Below are 15,535 nucleotides of genomic sequence, written 5' to 3' on the forward strand. Positions count from 1 at the left end.
AGCAAAGAGATCCCGTTTACCTCCCCCCAAGGAGGATAGTTCGCCCACAAATATACAGTCAATTCACTTTACAGTGTGTTCTGTGAAGCGCTTTGGGACATCCTCCCGACGTGAAAAGCGCTATATCAAATGCAAGGATTATTATTATTATTATTATAGTCACAAGCTGCTCGTTTGACATCCGACAAGCACAGGATTGAGCCCTCACTTGGTGGATGGTCAGTACCAGGAATTCCATGGGAGCTTCCCGGTGGGATCTATATTTCTGGTGAGTTAACTATGTTGATAATGTTATCAACAGAGATAATTCATAGGACTTTGCACTTTGTGGATACTTTGGAACCAATAAAACAATGATTACAGCATCAGAAGCATGATTTAATGAGAGTATAAATTTGTTCTCACTTTATTTGCAGAAAACATTGCTATTGACTTCCACATACTGAATGAAGCTTTGGGGTATTAATAATGCTGCCCAAACCCTTCAACTTGGTCCTGAAATGTCTTCTATTCAGTTGTGTTATAAAGTGTTTCAGTGGAGAATTAGCACGTAATGGATACAAAGACCTAATTATCGCTATTAATCCTGGCGTTCCTGAAAATCCGAAAATTATTGAAAATATCAAGGTAAGAAATTGCTTGAATTCTCATATAAAACAATACTGCTGTTTTGTGGATTTGCACGAGTGAGTTTTAAATCTGTGGTTTCCTTCAGCAAATGGTGACAGAAGCTTCAGTCTACCTCTTCGATGCTACCTACCGGCGAGCTTATTTTTCTGATGTGAAGATTCTGTTACCAATAACATGGCCACCAGATATCAAGTACGAAATTCCAACGCTCGAGACCTATGAGAAGGTAAGAAATGAAAGACTTTAAATGTCATATTTTCTTAAGAGTTTCCTAATTCAGTGGACTGTGCTTGTAAGAATATCCACCAGTAGATTTTAAAAAGATTGATATACAGCTCCAGCTATGCTCAATTTTAGTTTCTCAGTTCTTAGTGTTACTTTAACAGTAGTTAACAATCATTCCCCATTTCCTTTATGTTTCCCATTTCATATTTTTTGTTCCATGTACAGTATTGAGCAATAGATTAATACAGTGATTTGCTTTTTAAAACAGTTTAGCAATGTATTGACTTGACATTCACGTCTCACATTTCCCTTAAGTAGGTTTCGTTGTTTCAAACAAGTTATTGTAAGTAACACAGAATATTTAAACTATATATACTGTACTTTAGCAACTGACAATATAGGTTAACAATGTCATTTTACCATCATCACACATTAGTTCACAACCTCAAAGTCGCAACCCTCAGCAGCAGATGAAATAACTGAAAGCCTTGAGATTTTCATTTTCATTTTCTGTTTTTAGCTGATAATTCTTGTTTTGTTTTCCCTTATATTTCCCATTTCATATTTTTTTACTTCCTTCTTCATTATTTCTTCGTGTTTTTTGCATGTGTGTTGATACCAAAGGCAATACATTTCTATCAACCCAAGATTTTTTCCTGGAATTATATTGGCGCTCTAAGCAGAGTATTCCACCGCTTGATGTGTGTATGCTGTGATTGGCTTTGAGAAGGAAACTTGCAATTTTCTTTCAATAGGCTTCTGTGATCATCGCTGACCCGCACGTGAAGTATGGAGACGACCCATACACTTTGCAGTACGGTGGATGTGGTGAGAAGGGACGATACATTCACCTCACCCCAAACTTCATGATGCATGATATGGTTGCTCTTTACGGTCCAAGAAGTAAGATTTAAATCATTGTTAGTTGTTGTTAGTTTTGAATGTGACAATGTATCTACTGATTCAGTGAGGTAATTCTTCTGCTCCCATGCTCGCAGCCCAATAAACCATTTTAGTTATTTCTACATTTTTTTGCACTCCTGCAGTAGAAGACATAAAGTAGGTTTTGGGAGTGGGTTTTAAAGAGAAAGTCTATTCTGTAAAACTTTCAAATAATCCTGAATACTAAAAAAAACATTTTGTGTTTAATTCTTTTGCTCTACCCTACCTAGCGTAAGTGCTTTAAAATATATATGCGGCTATATTGCTAAACTTGTTTCAATTAGAAACTAAATGCCTCAAAAATAATCCTGGACTACTGCTTATCAGACAAGTCATGCCGACGTTTTCATTGAATCCATTACAGATGTAGTTGTGCATTGATACTGCTATTGACATTATTCCCCCATAACATAACAATAACGTCACTTGCTAGTAAATGAAAATTGATATTTTTGCAAAAAAGTATTTCAAACTCCACATCATTCACAACTGAACATGTGTAAATGAAAGAATTTGTACCAATTCTCAAACATTTCTGAAAAGTCCACTGGAAATCAATGGTGCACTTTTCATATTGTTTAAAAAGGCAAACATTTGTTCCTCTCTTTTATTGTCTATAAGGAATGTTTCTGTTTGAACAGGTAGAGTATTTGTCCATGAGTGGGCTCACCTCCAATGGGGAGTATTTGATGAATATAACGATCTTGAGCCTTTTTACATTTCTCAGAATAGTACCTTAGAGGCAACAAGGTAAGACACTTTACAATTGTGAGCACATGTTTTAATTCAGCAGATGTAATTTGTTGTAATTTCTGAACATATCTTTGACTCCCATATCGAAATTCAGTGATAGAATTTAGGAAAAAAATGAAACTGGGTAATATATTAAACATAAAATATTTCAATTGACTTTTTAGGGGCAAATAGGGCCAAGATTGGAAAAGATAGGTTAGGATAGATTAGGTAGAAAACAAGTAAAATTAAACTTTAAAAAGAAGGATGGAGAAATAGGGACGAAGGACAACAATCAGAATTTTAAGTCTATGACTTTTTATTTTCGATTAAATTGTGCTTCATGTGTTTTCTTTAGTTTTACAGTGTTTAACTCTGCCCTCCACTAGCTGCAGTTTGCTTGGAAATCTGCAGCTTGTAACCTCTCCCGCACCAAGTTCATGAGCCATCCTTACCTGGCTTCACTGAATCCCCATCCCCCAGAGGATTGAGTTTAAGATCCTCGTTTTCATTGTTAAAGCCCTCCACTGTCTTGCTCTTCCCTATCTCTGTGACCTCTTCAACCCTTACCAAAATGCATGCTCCCTCTGCTCGGCGAGCACTGGCCTGCTCCATGTCCCCCCCACTGCCCATACCACCATTGGTAATAGTGACTTCAGCCTTTCTGCCCCCACTCTCTGGAACTCCATCCTGGAGTCCCTTTTGCGTCACCCCTTCCTTTGCTTCTTTTAAGGCAAAGTCTCAAGACCTTCCTCTTTGACTTTGCCTTTGGGATGTCCTCCTGACATGAAAAATGCTATACAAATGTAATGTGTTGTTGTTCTTGGTCATCCTCCTCCCACACCCCAAACCCTCCACCCCTCTTGATTCCAACCCCCAGCCGGGTGCAAACCCTTGACTGTCATTTTTGTCTTTCACTTTGGGATGTCCTATGAGTGCACTTGGTTGTTGATATATAATAGTGATATATAATATATAATAGTGATAATGCTACTCCTGATGTTCAGCAGCTTGGTTGCTGTGATAGTGTTTCTTGAAGCCACTATGACGACATTCTTTAAGTTTTGTTTAAGATTTTTTTCTAGCCATGATCTGGTGAGGAATGACGAAATCCAAACTAGGCCACAAACATGTTTTGATCATGTGCTTATGAAACAATTCTACACTGTAATTCCTTTTTTTTCACTACTTAGATGTTCAGAAGACATAAAAGGGAAGATTTGCAAAGGGAGTGGCTGTTCCAGTTGTATAATTGATACAAACACAGGGCTGCCCGAGCCAGATTGTGCATTCTTTCCAGACAAGAAACAAAGTGGATCAGCTTCCATAATGTACCTGCAAGGACTGCCAGATGTAAGTGGGGCAACTGGAAAGTGATTTTGTGACAAGGTGTCTTCATAATCAAGTCAGCATTTTTGCTTTACTGATTCACTATCTTTATGAGTGTTTGGCAATCTTATCATTCATCAACATAAGCAGCAAATGCATCAATCAGCAACTGCACTTGCCCCCTTGTTAATAGAGGTGAATCACTATTCATTCCTCCCTTGCAAAGGAAATCAAACTTGGCAAATGATTTTGTTGCAGATACTGGGTTATTCTCCATTCCTCCTCCCGCCTCCCCAGCCCAGATGTGCCAGGCTAACTGTTGCACCACAAACATTGCCATGGCTGAGATCCGCAAACTCAGCAAATAGCGTTCATTGAATTTGGGACTTTTCAGGGTTAGATTTGCTGAGATTCACTCTGGGCAGTGACCTTACTAACTACTATAGGAAGATCTCCAAAAATACTGTTAATCAACTATTCCAGTTATTATCACATCTGAAAGTGGTTTTGTCTTAAATAATTCACATATTTGAGAATTATATATGCAGCCTTAGTAAGCTGCTGTGTTCATATGATGGTTAGATCCATCATTGATATCAAATGTGAATAATTTCATATATGTTGTCTTGATTTTTTTCTTCTATAATTTATATGCTTTAATTTAAGATGAAAATAACTCTTGTAAGTGAATGATCCCCACCCCCAACTCGAGTTCAAAACCCTGACCAGTCCAGTGCCTTGGGACATCCTCCCAACTTGAAAGACCCCATACAAATGTAATTTGTTGTTGTAGTTGTAGAGCTGTCGAGTGTGTATTGATTATTTTTTGTATTTGTAAAACTCTTCCTCCAGCATTCTTAAGGAGACCTGCTTTTCACTTGTGTTGCCCTCAGTCCTGTTGGTCATTTCATGCTTTACCTCATCGTACGTTCATTTTTCAGGTGGTGCATTTTTGTAACAATGAGACTCACAATTCTGACGCACCAAACATGCAAAACAGAATGTGTGAAAGCAGGAGTACGTGGGATGTAATCATCAACTCAGAAGATATGAAAAACAAACTTCCAGCCAATCCTTCAGTCTCACCAAATAAACCAAGCTTTACATTGCTGCAAGCCAAAGACCGAGTGCTATGTTTAGTCCTTGATGTTTCTGGAAGCATGGCTTCGGTATGCTTTTCTTAATATATGACAAAGACACAAATTTCTTCCGTGGTTTCTAAATCGGGGGATAACGCCAAACTGTGTGTATGGTAAATAATGAAGAGGAAAGCAAAAAAAAGGAAGATATAAATAGGCTTGCAGTATGAGCAAATATGTGGCAGATGAAATTTAATGTAGAAAAATGTGAAGTGATTTCTTCAATTCTCTCTCTGCTGAATTTCTTATTCCAGTTCATCAGTCAATCAACTTCAAGATCATCACTCTAACTTTCAAATCCCTTCACGGTCTCACCCACCTTAGCTCTGCAATCTCCTCCAGCCCCATTCTCCTACCCTTACCTTCATCTCACTCTGGCCTATTGTTTGTTCCTCACTCCTTCTGTCCTTTCACTGATGGCCAAGCTTTCAACCACCCCACCACAGCTCTCTGGAACTGTCTCCAGAAACCTTGATACCTAGTCATTCTCCCTGTCTTCTAAACCTAATTAATAACACATGTCTTTCACCCTGCCTTTGGTCAAAAACTTTGAACTGCCCCTCTCACACTCTCTGCTCATTGTCTACATGGAAAGCACTTGGGTATATAAGTAGAAATAGTTTCTGAAGAGGTTTTTAGCTTACAGGGTTTAAAAATATCACATGGTTGATTATTAAGAAGGTTACATTTTACCTAGACTTGTATTCTTTCTGTAAACAGGAAAATCGTCTTGACAGATTACGCCAAGCAGCTGAGATATTCTTGAGGCAGATCATTGAAATGGGATCACATGTTGGCATTGTTACCTTTGAGTCTGCAGGACACATCAAGAAGCATTTGACAATAATTGAAAACAATTCAGTAAGGGACGACCTCGTAGCAGCTCTACCTACAGGAACTAATGGTGGAACAAATGTCTGTGCAGGTGTTGATATTGCATTTCAAGTACGTCCACAAAGTTTAACTCTCTTTCTAAAAATCTTCGCCTCGCTGTAATCATCATGCATATTTCTAACTCTGATAATAAATGTTTGCTCTGCAGGTACTCAATAAAGCTGTTCATGGGACAAAAGGTGCTGAAGTAGTTTTGTTGACAGATGGCGAGGATAATAAAATACGTAATTGCTTTGTTAAAGTGAAGAATAGTGGTGCTGTTATCCATACTATAGCGCTGGGACCAAGTGCAGCTAAAGAACTGGAAACACTCTCTACCATGACAGGCAAGTCACATTAATATATCTATGAAGATAAATAGTTTACAGATAAAATGTGTTTCTCAGTGACTGAGATCTATAAATTGAATTTAATGGACATTGGAACAACATTGTGTATACTTCATATTCATTTATGATCAAAATATATATATATTTGGTGACTGATGCCACAGTTTACTACAGATTCCAATAATAATTCTCATTGAATTATTGAAGTGTATTCAAAGGATAATTAGAAAGTTTTAATTTTTAGTTTTCATCTATGAACAATTCACTTCCCCATTGGAGACTGATGTTGACTTGAATGATTAGGGTATGGATAACAAGCATGCCATTATACAGTACTTAGCAATATCCAGATAAGTATCTACAGTGTTTGAAAGCAGTGTTGGAAAATAAGTACAATCAAACGAGCTAATATTGTTCAGGATGGAATGATTTCCTTATTCATATGTCTGGTGCAGGGGACAGAAATGTGGTTAGTGGGAGTAGGTTTTGCATGGTTATGAGGGAGTACTCTACTCTTTTTTAAATAAACTAATTTATCTTTATTACCAGTTGAATCTTCATTGATTGGAATTCTAAATTCATAAAATGTATGATTTTCAGTTTGCGCTGTCCACCACTGCTGTCTGTGTTAAATACAATTTATCTGCTGACATTCCTTCTCTTCCTTTAGGAGGCTTGCAGTTTTCAGCCACTGATAATTTGGAGGTAAACGGATTAATTGACACTTTCACTGGATTAGTGTCAGGAAATGGTGATCTTACACAACAAGCCATCCAGGTTTGATTATCTTAAAAGCATTTTTTTCCATTTTTTTCATGTATAACGGATGTTGTACAGTAAAATAATATGTATCTCCCTTGGTTACAGCTTGAAAGTACTGGAAAGACTGTTAATGGCAAAGGTTGGTTTAACGGTACAGTCTTCATCGACCAGACTGTTGGGAATGACACTTTTTTTGTCATTACATGGGTTACAACAACAATACCTGCTATCTTTGTACATGATCCTAATGGAAAGATTTACGAAACAGGGACTTCAAAATAAATGATGTCTTACGTACGGCTCGGCTTCAAATTAACGGCACTGCACAGGTGTGATTTAAAATAAATACTTAATTTTGTTTACACAGATTACTTAGATCAAACTGTCACTTTTAGATTTATTTTAGTGAACTTCCAAGTAGAAAATCAATTCTCTAAAACAATGAGAACCAAAGTTCATTGTAAGTACACCCAGCAGGACATAACTTCCTCCCCCTCCTGCCAATCCTCCCCCCTCCACATCTAACCTCATGGCTTTAATGGTTGGGTAATAGTTTGCACAAGTCAAATGGAAACAGATGACAATTGGGACATGGCTGTTTGACACTGGCTGTTGCTTTTGCCTCAGTCATTACATAGTACAGTCAATTCTGTGAAGCTAAGTGAGATGCGCTGCCCAAGTGAAATGCAAGAATTATTTATTATTATTAAACATGGAATATTTATTTTCCAGCCAGGAGCTTGGAACTACAATATCCAAAATGAAAACTCAGGTTCCCAGGTTATAACCATCACAGCGACATCACGAGCAGCAGATCCGAAAGTTCCCCCGGTTATTGTGTATGCATATATGAGTAAAAAAGATACTTCTTTACCTGGCCCAATGACAGTCTATGCGGAAGTCAGTCACGGATTTTTACCGGTCCTGTTTGCAAATGTGACAGCTGTTGTAGAACGACCAAGTGGTGACCCTGTTAACCTTGACCTACTTGACAATGGATCAGGTACTGTACATACATTTGCTTTATTGACTATACGTGAAATAGAAAATATTGTGCACTTCTGTTGTGCATCAGAAATTAAAAGGAAATTTTAACTTTGTTGTACAAAAAATAACTTTCAGTGATAATTAAGAAAGCTTTTATGCGTAGATTACTCTCAGAATTACCACACTTTTCTGAAATAAATGTTTCGCGCAACCATTGCCCATCTTCCAAAATAATAATTACCATTAAAAATGTATAATGTATATATATTCCATAATATAAATATGCAGTCTGGTGCAGTGGTAGCACTCTCGCCTCTGAAGGTTGTAGGTTTAAGCCCCACACCAGGACTTGGAATCACATAGTCTAAGCAAACACTGTGGGTATATTACATTGTCGGAGGTGCCGTCCTTCGGATGAAACATTAAACCAAGCTTTCTCCGGGTGTCTCAGCCAACAATCCCCCAATTAAAATTTGTCACATACTCCATGGCTGTTTGTGAGCCATCGCTGTGCACAAACTGGCTGCTTCATTTGCCCAGAAAATATACAGTATTACACTATATCAGTATCTCATGTAATGCGCTTTGAGACATCTTGATGATGTGATAAGGCACTATACCAAATGCGAAGGTTATTGTGATCAGTTCCAAAGCTAGATATTTCATATTAATTATTTACAAAGCTCTCCTCTTAGCTAAAGGTATTTGCTGGAAAATTGTTGAATCTATTTTTGAGAATTAAAAGGTGAAACCAAATCCCAAATAAATGTCCATTTGAAGTTAACAGATGGTCTGATCTTTACACATATGCATTTTACTCAACTGGGTGATTGTTATTAGGGCCATCCATAATAATCATGTTCTTGTATAAAATTACAGTCAATGTTACTTTGTGTTATCCTCCTTTATTCTTTAGAGTATAGAAAAGCTAAATGAAATTGATCATTGTTGCTTTTAAATCAAAAGGCTTTGTACGAGGGAGCAAGAAGTTCATTTTGCAAACTTTGATTGAAATATTTTATTTTCAGTTTTTAGGACTTCTTATTTTTAGGAATTTTAAACGTTTTCTCAGATAACTGCCTACAAATAGAGTGCAAACGTAATAAACCACAATTTGTGATTCCTGGTCAAATCTGAATCAACTTTCAAAGCCAAACAGCAACATAGTTACTAATTTGCATATTGAAATTCTAATAATTTTTTTGGAACAAATTTGTTTTAATAGATGATAGAAAGAGTGAAATCCAATTGGTTCTTGTTACATGTATCTTCAGTCAGTTCGAGTCCTTGGAAATCTTAGTTGCCACAAAAGGGTCTGATGGCCACAAGTGCCACTTAACAGGACAGCAAACCATAAATGAAGCGAGCAGATGTTGTAACAACAGACATAATAAATATGTTGGACAAACAGAGGCTCAGGAAAACCCATTAACATTTACAGAAATTCAGAGAATTTTTAAAAGGTGAATTGTAAGATTTGAAATTAAATCTTCCCCTGAATGTTTTGCTCCACATCTCACTATCAGTTGAATGGGGACATTTTAATATAATAATCCTTGCATTTGATATACACTGTAAGCACTAGCAACTGATCTGTGGAATAAGTTATCATTCTGTATATTTTTTAATTCCTTTTTTCCTTATCTTTAGGTGCTGATATCATCAGCCATGATGGTATTTACTCTCGGTATTTCACAAACTTTAGTGGAACTGGGAGATACAACCTTAAAGTTCACGTACAAGGAAAAGAGGGAACTATGAAGATAGCGATGAGAAGAGGCAGTTATGCCATGTACATACCAGGATATATAGAAAATGGTACTAAACATTGATCGAGTGACTAGTTATTTGTGGTTGATGACTTATCCCAAGGGAGAGTTATTAGAGTTTCACTGTAGTTTGAATTGATGAGTGGAACTTTTTAACTGTGTAATATTGTGTTGTCTGTATCTGAAAGATGAATTCTGTTTTGTGTAGGCGAAATTCATGCAAATCCAACAAAACCTCCAGTTGGTGAGGGAGATCTTCAGCCTCAGATAGGAAGCTTCAGCAGAGCCAAATCAGGGGGAGCAATTTCACTCTCTGGAAATGCTGGAGGACCAATCGACTTTCCGCCTTGTAAAATTACAGACCTCAAAGCAAAATTTGTTGAGGATGAAATTCATCTAGAATGGACAGCCCCAGGAGATAACTTGGATCAAGGAGCAGGTAATTGTTTCTGAACTCCAGTTACTGTAATATACATTTTCTTTCAAGGAATGAAGTGAAGAGATAAATTTTCTACTCATTGTGTGATAAATACTAGGGTGATTTCTCACAAAGGCAAAGCAAGGAAAGAAGATTGGAGAATAATCAATCTATACTGATCCTGTCCAAATTCTAGTAGTTGGTTCAAGTATGATATTGGCAGAAACATGGGCATTGCTGATATGTTACTCTCTCATGAAACAAACTTAAATGGGAAAGAAAATAACACATAGAAATATTTAATTCCAAATTTAGCTCAAAGTATTTTAAAGAGCCCCACACATCATAAACATATGTCCAGCAAATCTTTTAGCAACTCCATGGCCATATGCTCATGGAGTGTATGAATGTTGTAAAAAATATATTCTGCAATTAAACCAAAATTGCAAGGCACCGTTACGACGAATGTGTTTACAGCAATGAACTTATAGCGCGAGCAGTAGAGCGACAGTATTTGTCATCCAAATTTGCTCATTTTTACTTTTAAAGGACAACTCAAAAGTATAATTTTGCCATAAAACTTGTAAAAGCTTACGATACTTCCAATCACTTAATATTCTGCATCTTATTTTTAGCATTCAGGTATGAGTTGAGGATGAGTTACAGCCTGTCAGAGCTACGGGATCAGTTTTCAAGTGCCATTGAGGTTGATTTATCCCGGTTACGTCCACATCCTTATGGCAACACTGAAGTAATTCAATTTACTCCTAGGAATATAGAAATACAAAATCAGACAACTCTCTACTTTGGTATCGTTACACATGGTAATAGCAAACAACCATCTGAATTGTCAAATCTAGCACGAGCTTCTTTAATTTTGCCTTTCGCACCTCCTGTGCCTCCTGTGCCTCCTGTGCTTCCTGGAGATCCAATTGAGTACCCTCATGGTGTTAACATAGCAGGAATTATGTTGATTGTAGCGGGTGCTGTAATTCTAGTTTGTCTGATTGCTGGAGTTTCTGCATGTTCTATGAAAAGAAGGAGTCAGAAAAGAATATCTCCAAATGAAGAAATAATGTAAAGAATTGATGCACAAAATCATGGAATCATAGAATTATACAGCACAGAAGGAGGCCATTTGGCCCATTGTGTTTGTGCCAGCTCTTTGAAAAGAGCTATCCAAATTCAAGCCAACTCCTCCACTCTCTTCCCATAACCCTGCAAATTTGTCCTCCCCATAATGCTGACATAGTGCAAATAATGAAACAGAATGCATTTAATGAAGTGAAAACCATATAATTAAGCTGTACAGATAGCCGCTGATCAAAGACGGAATCAAGGTCAAAGAGAAAATAACCATGATCCAACTCGACTGTTCAGTGTCTTGGGACGTTCTTCTGACATAAAAGGCACTATATAGATGCAATTTGTTTTATTAGCCGTTCACGCTTCAAACACATAACCAACTTACCCTCTCCCTATACGTATATGAATATCATATGTAGTAATTTTTCACAATAAATAAGGCACCTTATAAAAAAGTATTGGTTTCATGACTTCTTATTGTGTACTTATAATATGCTAATAAAACAATATAATGATCAGCAGATTACATTGGTGTTTGTTTAATTTATACCATCTTGTTAACTTTTCAAACTGCATAATAACATTATACACTCCAGGATTAAACTTAGCATTCAAACCCAGAACCTTTATTTTACAATAAAATGAATTACATTTTCTTCTCCTGAGAAAACATGTATCAGTCCGGCTCAGTTGGTAGCACTCTTGTCTCTGAGTCAGAAAGTTGTAGGTTCAAGCTCTATGTCAGGACTTTGAAATCACATAGTGGAGGCTGGCAGACTAATGCAGTGCTTGGAGGAATGCTAAGGGTTCACTTCATTGTTGGAGGTGCCGTACTTCAGATGAGATGTTAAACCAAATCCTACCTGCCTATTCAGGTGGACATTAAATATCCCATCTCACTATTTGAAAAGAGAAGGGAGTTTTTCCCAGTATCCTGACCAACAATCCCCTAGATATGATAAGGCATTCACTTTGTAGCTGTTTGTGGTCACTTACCTGAATTCCTGAAGTCACTGTGATCATCAAAACTGTGACAATTAATTTAAAAGAAAATGCTGCTCAATAATTAGAGAACCAAATAAACATTGAGATGAATGAGAATTCAGACTATTGCTTAAGAGGGGAAAAGATTCTGTCCTGTGTTTAGTTAACCACTACTTTATTTTCCCTGGAAACATAGGAATTGGTTTCAACCTGTGGTCCAATTCAGTTTGAACATCTTTTGTTCACTTGCAAATAAAATAGTTTAAGTTGGCCTTGTTTCCATTGTCGCAAAAGAAAACACTTGCTAAAGAGAACTCATGAACATTGCCAAAGTTTACTTTAATTTTCTAGAATGAACAGTGAAGCACACTCAGGATAGCTTTAACCAACTGAATTCATTTTTTTAATAAAACAAATCCCTTTCTCCCTATTGCATTGAATTATTAATCTTCCTTTAAGTTAATTGATCGGAGATTAATAAAATGTGTTCAGAAGAAAGGAGAGGTTAAAATTAAAACACAGTTCACAAAAGTAAGCCTAAACTCAGAAAATGCAAAAAGAATTTGGACTGCCTGCTAATTTAATGGAATCTATTACCTGTATTTCCAGGGGGAAAGGGGAACAGCTGATTTTGTGTACTGATGTTTGCTTACTGGAAACATTTTATGCAAACCAGTAACAGTAATACATTTTATCACAGCACCTTGTTTCTACTGACATTAGGATGGGGCATGCTTGATTTTCAGGCATTTCAACAATTTGCCAGGTTAGAATCATAGAATTATAGAATTGCGGCACAGAAGGCCATTGAGTCTGCACAGGCTCAAGCGGTCTTGGTTATGGACAGAATGGTAGAATTTAACTGTCCTTTAGTATCAAAAACATACTTCTGGCTTAATATATCTAAATGCTTTTCCTTCGTTTAACTGTCAGCTAATGTGCAGGGAGTTCTGTATGTTGTGCTAAATTAAAAGTATTTGTTTTGTACCAAGTTATACTTTATAGTTAATCTATACAGCAACACATCATAACCCTGCTGCTCCAGAGTTAAAGTGCTTTCATCTGCAGTGAAACTAAACTGGACTTCTGGTCGGAAAGATGCTCATGCATAATAAAGATGACTCAATAATTTGCTATGGATATAGAACTTTCTGTGGTGTCTCGAGATGTACTGGAACCACAAACTGAGTCATGAGTTTGTGATAATGATCTAAACAATGAGTGAATGAGGGCACACCCTGAAGATGAGAAACAGAGGCACTTGTAGAAGTGAGAGGTAAGCAAAGGAATAACAGTGACACCTATTCGTTGCACACAGAAACTGCAGGTTTTTCACTTCGGAGATGAAAATATGAAAAGGGATGAAAAAGCACCACCTCCAGGCAGCATGTAGACCACCAACTACTGAGGCATTAAATCAAATGATTTAAAAAGGTGAATCTGCCTGATCACCAAAATTGCCATATTCTTTCATGCTTCACAGAAATTGTTGATTTTTTTAATCTGCTCGTAATTGAAGCTTTTTAGTGTTTCAGTTTCTGAAAACATAATATCTCATATCAAACTAAAGTGACTGAGTTAATGACTAGCACTTTGGAGAATCTGAAGTGGCAGCAAGTTTAGGTTTCGTTTCTATGGACATTAACCTCAGGATGGCAGCTTTTTTTTAAGAGCTGGTGAGTTGGCTTCAATTAACTCAGCATTCTGATGTGAAATGAAAGCATTGTAATTCTGGGGTTATTTCCTGTAGCTAAACAGGAAGGAACAGTTTTAAAATGTATAATTAAGAGATTCAATCAATGTGCAGAGTGACATTAAGCACTTAGAGACTGGACGCAGCAGTTCGTATTAATCTCGGGGGCACATTCCACTGCTCTTCATGAGCAAAATAAATACTGTATATCAATCCAACAATTCTTTGATAACCTTCTCACAAAACGTTTGTCCAATTATAATGTAAAAAACTAAAAATATTTTGTATCATGGGGTATGAACGAGGAAAGAAGTGTTGAGTTGAACTGTCATGCTGTGATAGCCAAATTTCAATGAAACATAGTAACATAGAAGCACACTAATAGCTTTAGCAATTAATTTAATAGAAGTTGGCACTTCCATTAAAAAGAGGTGTGTGGGCAAACAGCATTTAGAATCATGTATCCAACGCAACATATATTGCAACACATTTGCACTCCTCGAACGGTGAACAGGAATACTTTCAGAAGATAAAAGCAATGAATAGTTCGCACTGTTTTTATAAATCTTGCAGAAGTGGGTGATAGTGGCGTGAGATTCTGAAACTCATTGCGCTGGCAGTGAATAAAATTAGCATTTATCAAATACAATAGTTACTAAATTGTGAAACGTGTGAGTTGAGAGCAGTCGTTCGCTCTTTCTCCTGTTGTCAGCATCAGTTGTGGTTTGCCGCATGAAGTGTAGCAACTTTCCCACTGCTGTCAACCTTTCTTACTTTTTTGCTCAATGTTTACTTTACAGGGCTATTTCTGCAGTCTCAGATCAAAAAAAAACTGCACCCACGCCTGTTTATCCAGTGACTGGGAAATATCGACAGTGGGGCAACTGTGGCAAAATAATTTATTTGGCCTGAACAGGATGGGCACTTCCAATTGCGAACACTTAAGCCACAGCACTTGGCAGTGGTGCCCTCCACCTTAGGTGTATGTTGCTTCTAATCTTGAGACTGCCATCAGCAAAAAATATATATTTTTTAAAAAGTTCCAAAAAGGTGTCTGCTTAAAGTTCACACATATTTTATTTGGGGTGTGGGGGTGGGTGGGAGGGGGGTGAGGGATGGGGATGGGGGAATGGGGGGGGGGCGATGGTGTGGGGGCGTATGGGGTGGGGTGGGGCTGATATGGTGGGGGGAGTGGCGGGATGGGTTGGGGGGATGGGGAGGTGGGGTGGGGGGAGTGGCGGGATGGGTTGGGGGGATGGGGAGGTGGGGTGGGGGGAGTGGCGGGATGGGTTGGGGGGATGGGGTGAGGGTGGGGGGATGGGATGGGGTGAAGGGAATGGGGTGGGGGATGGGATGGGGTGAAGGATGGGGAATGGGGTGGGGGGGTGGGGGGGGGATGGGTTATCTGGGGGGTGGGGGGGGAATGGGGTGGGCTGGGGTGGAGGATGGGATGGGGTGAGGGATGGAGGTGTGGGGAATGAAGGGGATGGGGTGTCTGGGGGGTGGGGGGAGGGAATGGTGGGGGGTTGGGGTGGGGGGAGGGAATGGTGGGGGTTGGGGTGGGGGGTGGGGAATGGTGGGGGTTGGGGTGGGGGGAGGGAATGGTGGGGGTTGGG

General features: G+C 38.2%; 1 protein-coding gene across 1 annotated transcript; it reads left to right on the forward strand.

Moving 5' to 3' along the window:
- Positions 1–416: 416 nt before the first annotated feature.
- Positions 417–11,697, forward strand: LOC103174685 (calcium-activated chloride channel regulator 1). Its single transcript, XM_007887184.2, is given in 15 exon segments — positions 417–627; positions 716–856; positions 1,611–1,758; positions 2,439–2,547; positions 3,723–3,882; positions 4,800–5,027; positions 5,718–5,942; positions 6,040–6,217; positions 6,891–6,997; positions 7,088–7,247; positions 7,250–7,311; positions 7,715–7,985; positions 9,620–9,787; positions 9,947–10,177; positions 10,792–11,697. Coding segments are annotated over 15 exon segments (2,793 nt in total). The 5' UTR covers positions 417–468; the 3' UTR covers positions 11,238–11,697.
- Positions 11,698–15,535: the final 3,838 nt, after the last annotated feature.

The sequence above is a fragment of the Callorhinchus milii genome, unplaced genomic scaffold (genome assembly GCF_018977255.1).
Source record: "Callorhinchus milii isolate IMCB2004 unplaced genomic scaffold, IMCB_Cmil_1.0 Scaffold5, whole genome shotgun sequence".
Taxonomy (NCBI): Eukaryota; Metazoa; Chordata; class Chondrichthyes; order Chimaeriformes; family Callorhinchidae; genus Callorhinchus; species Callorhinchus milii.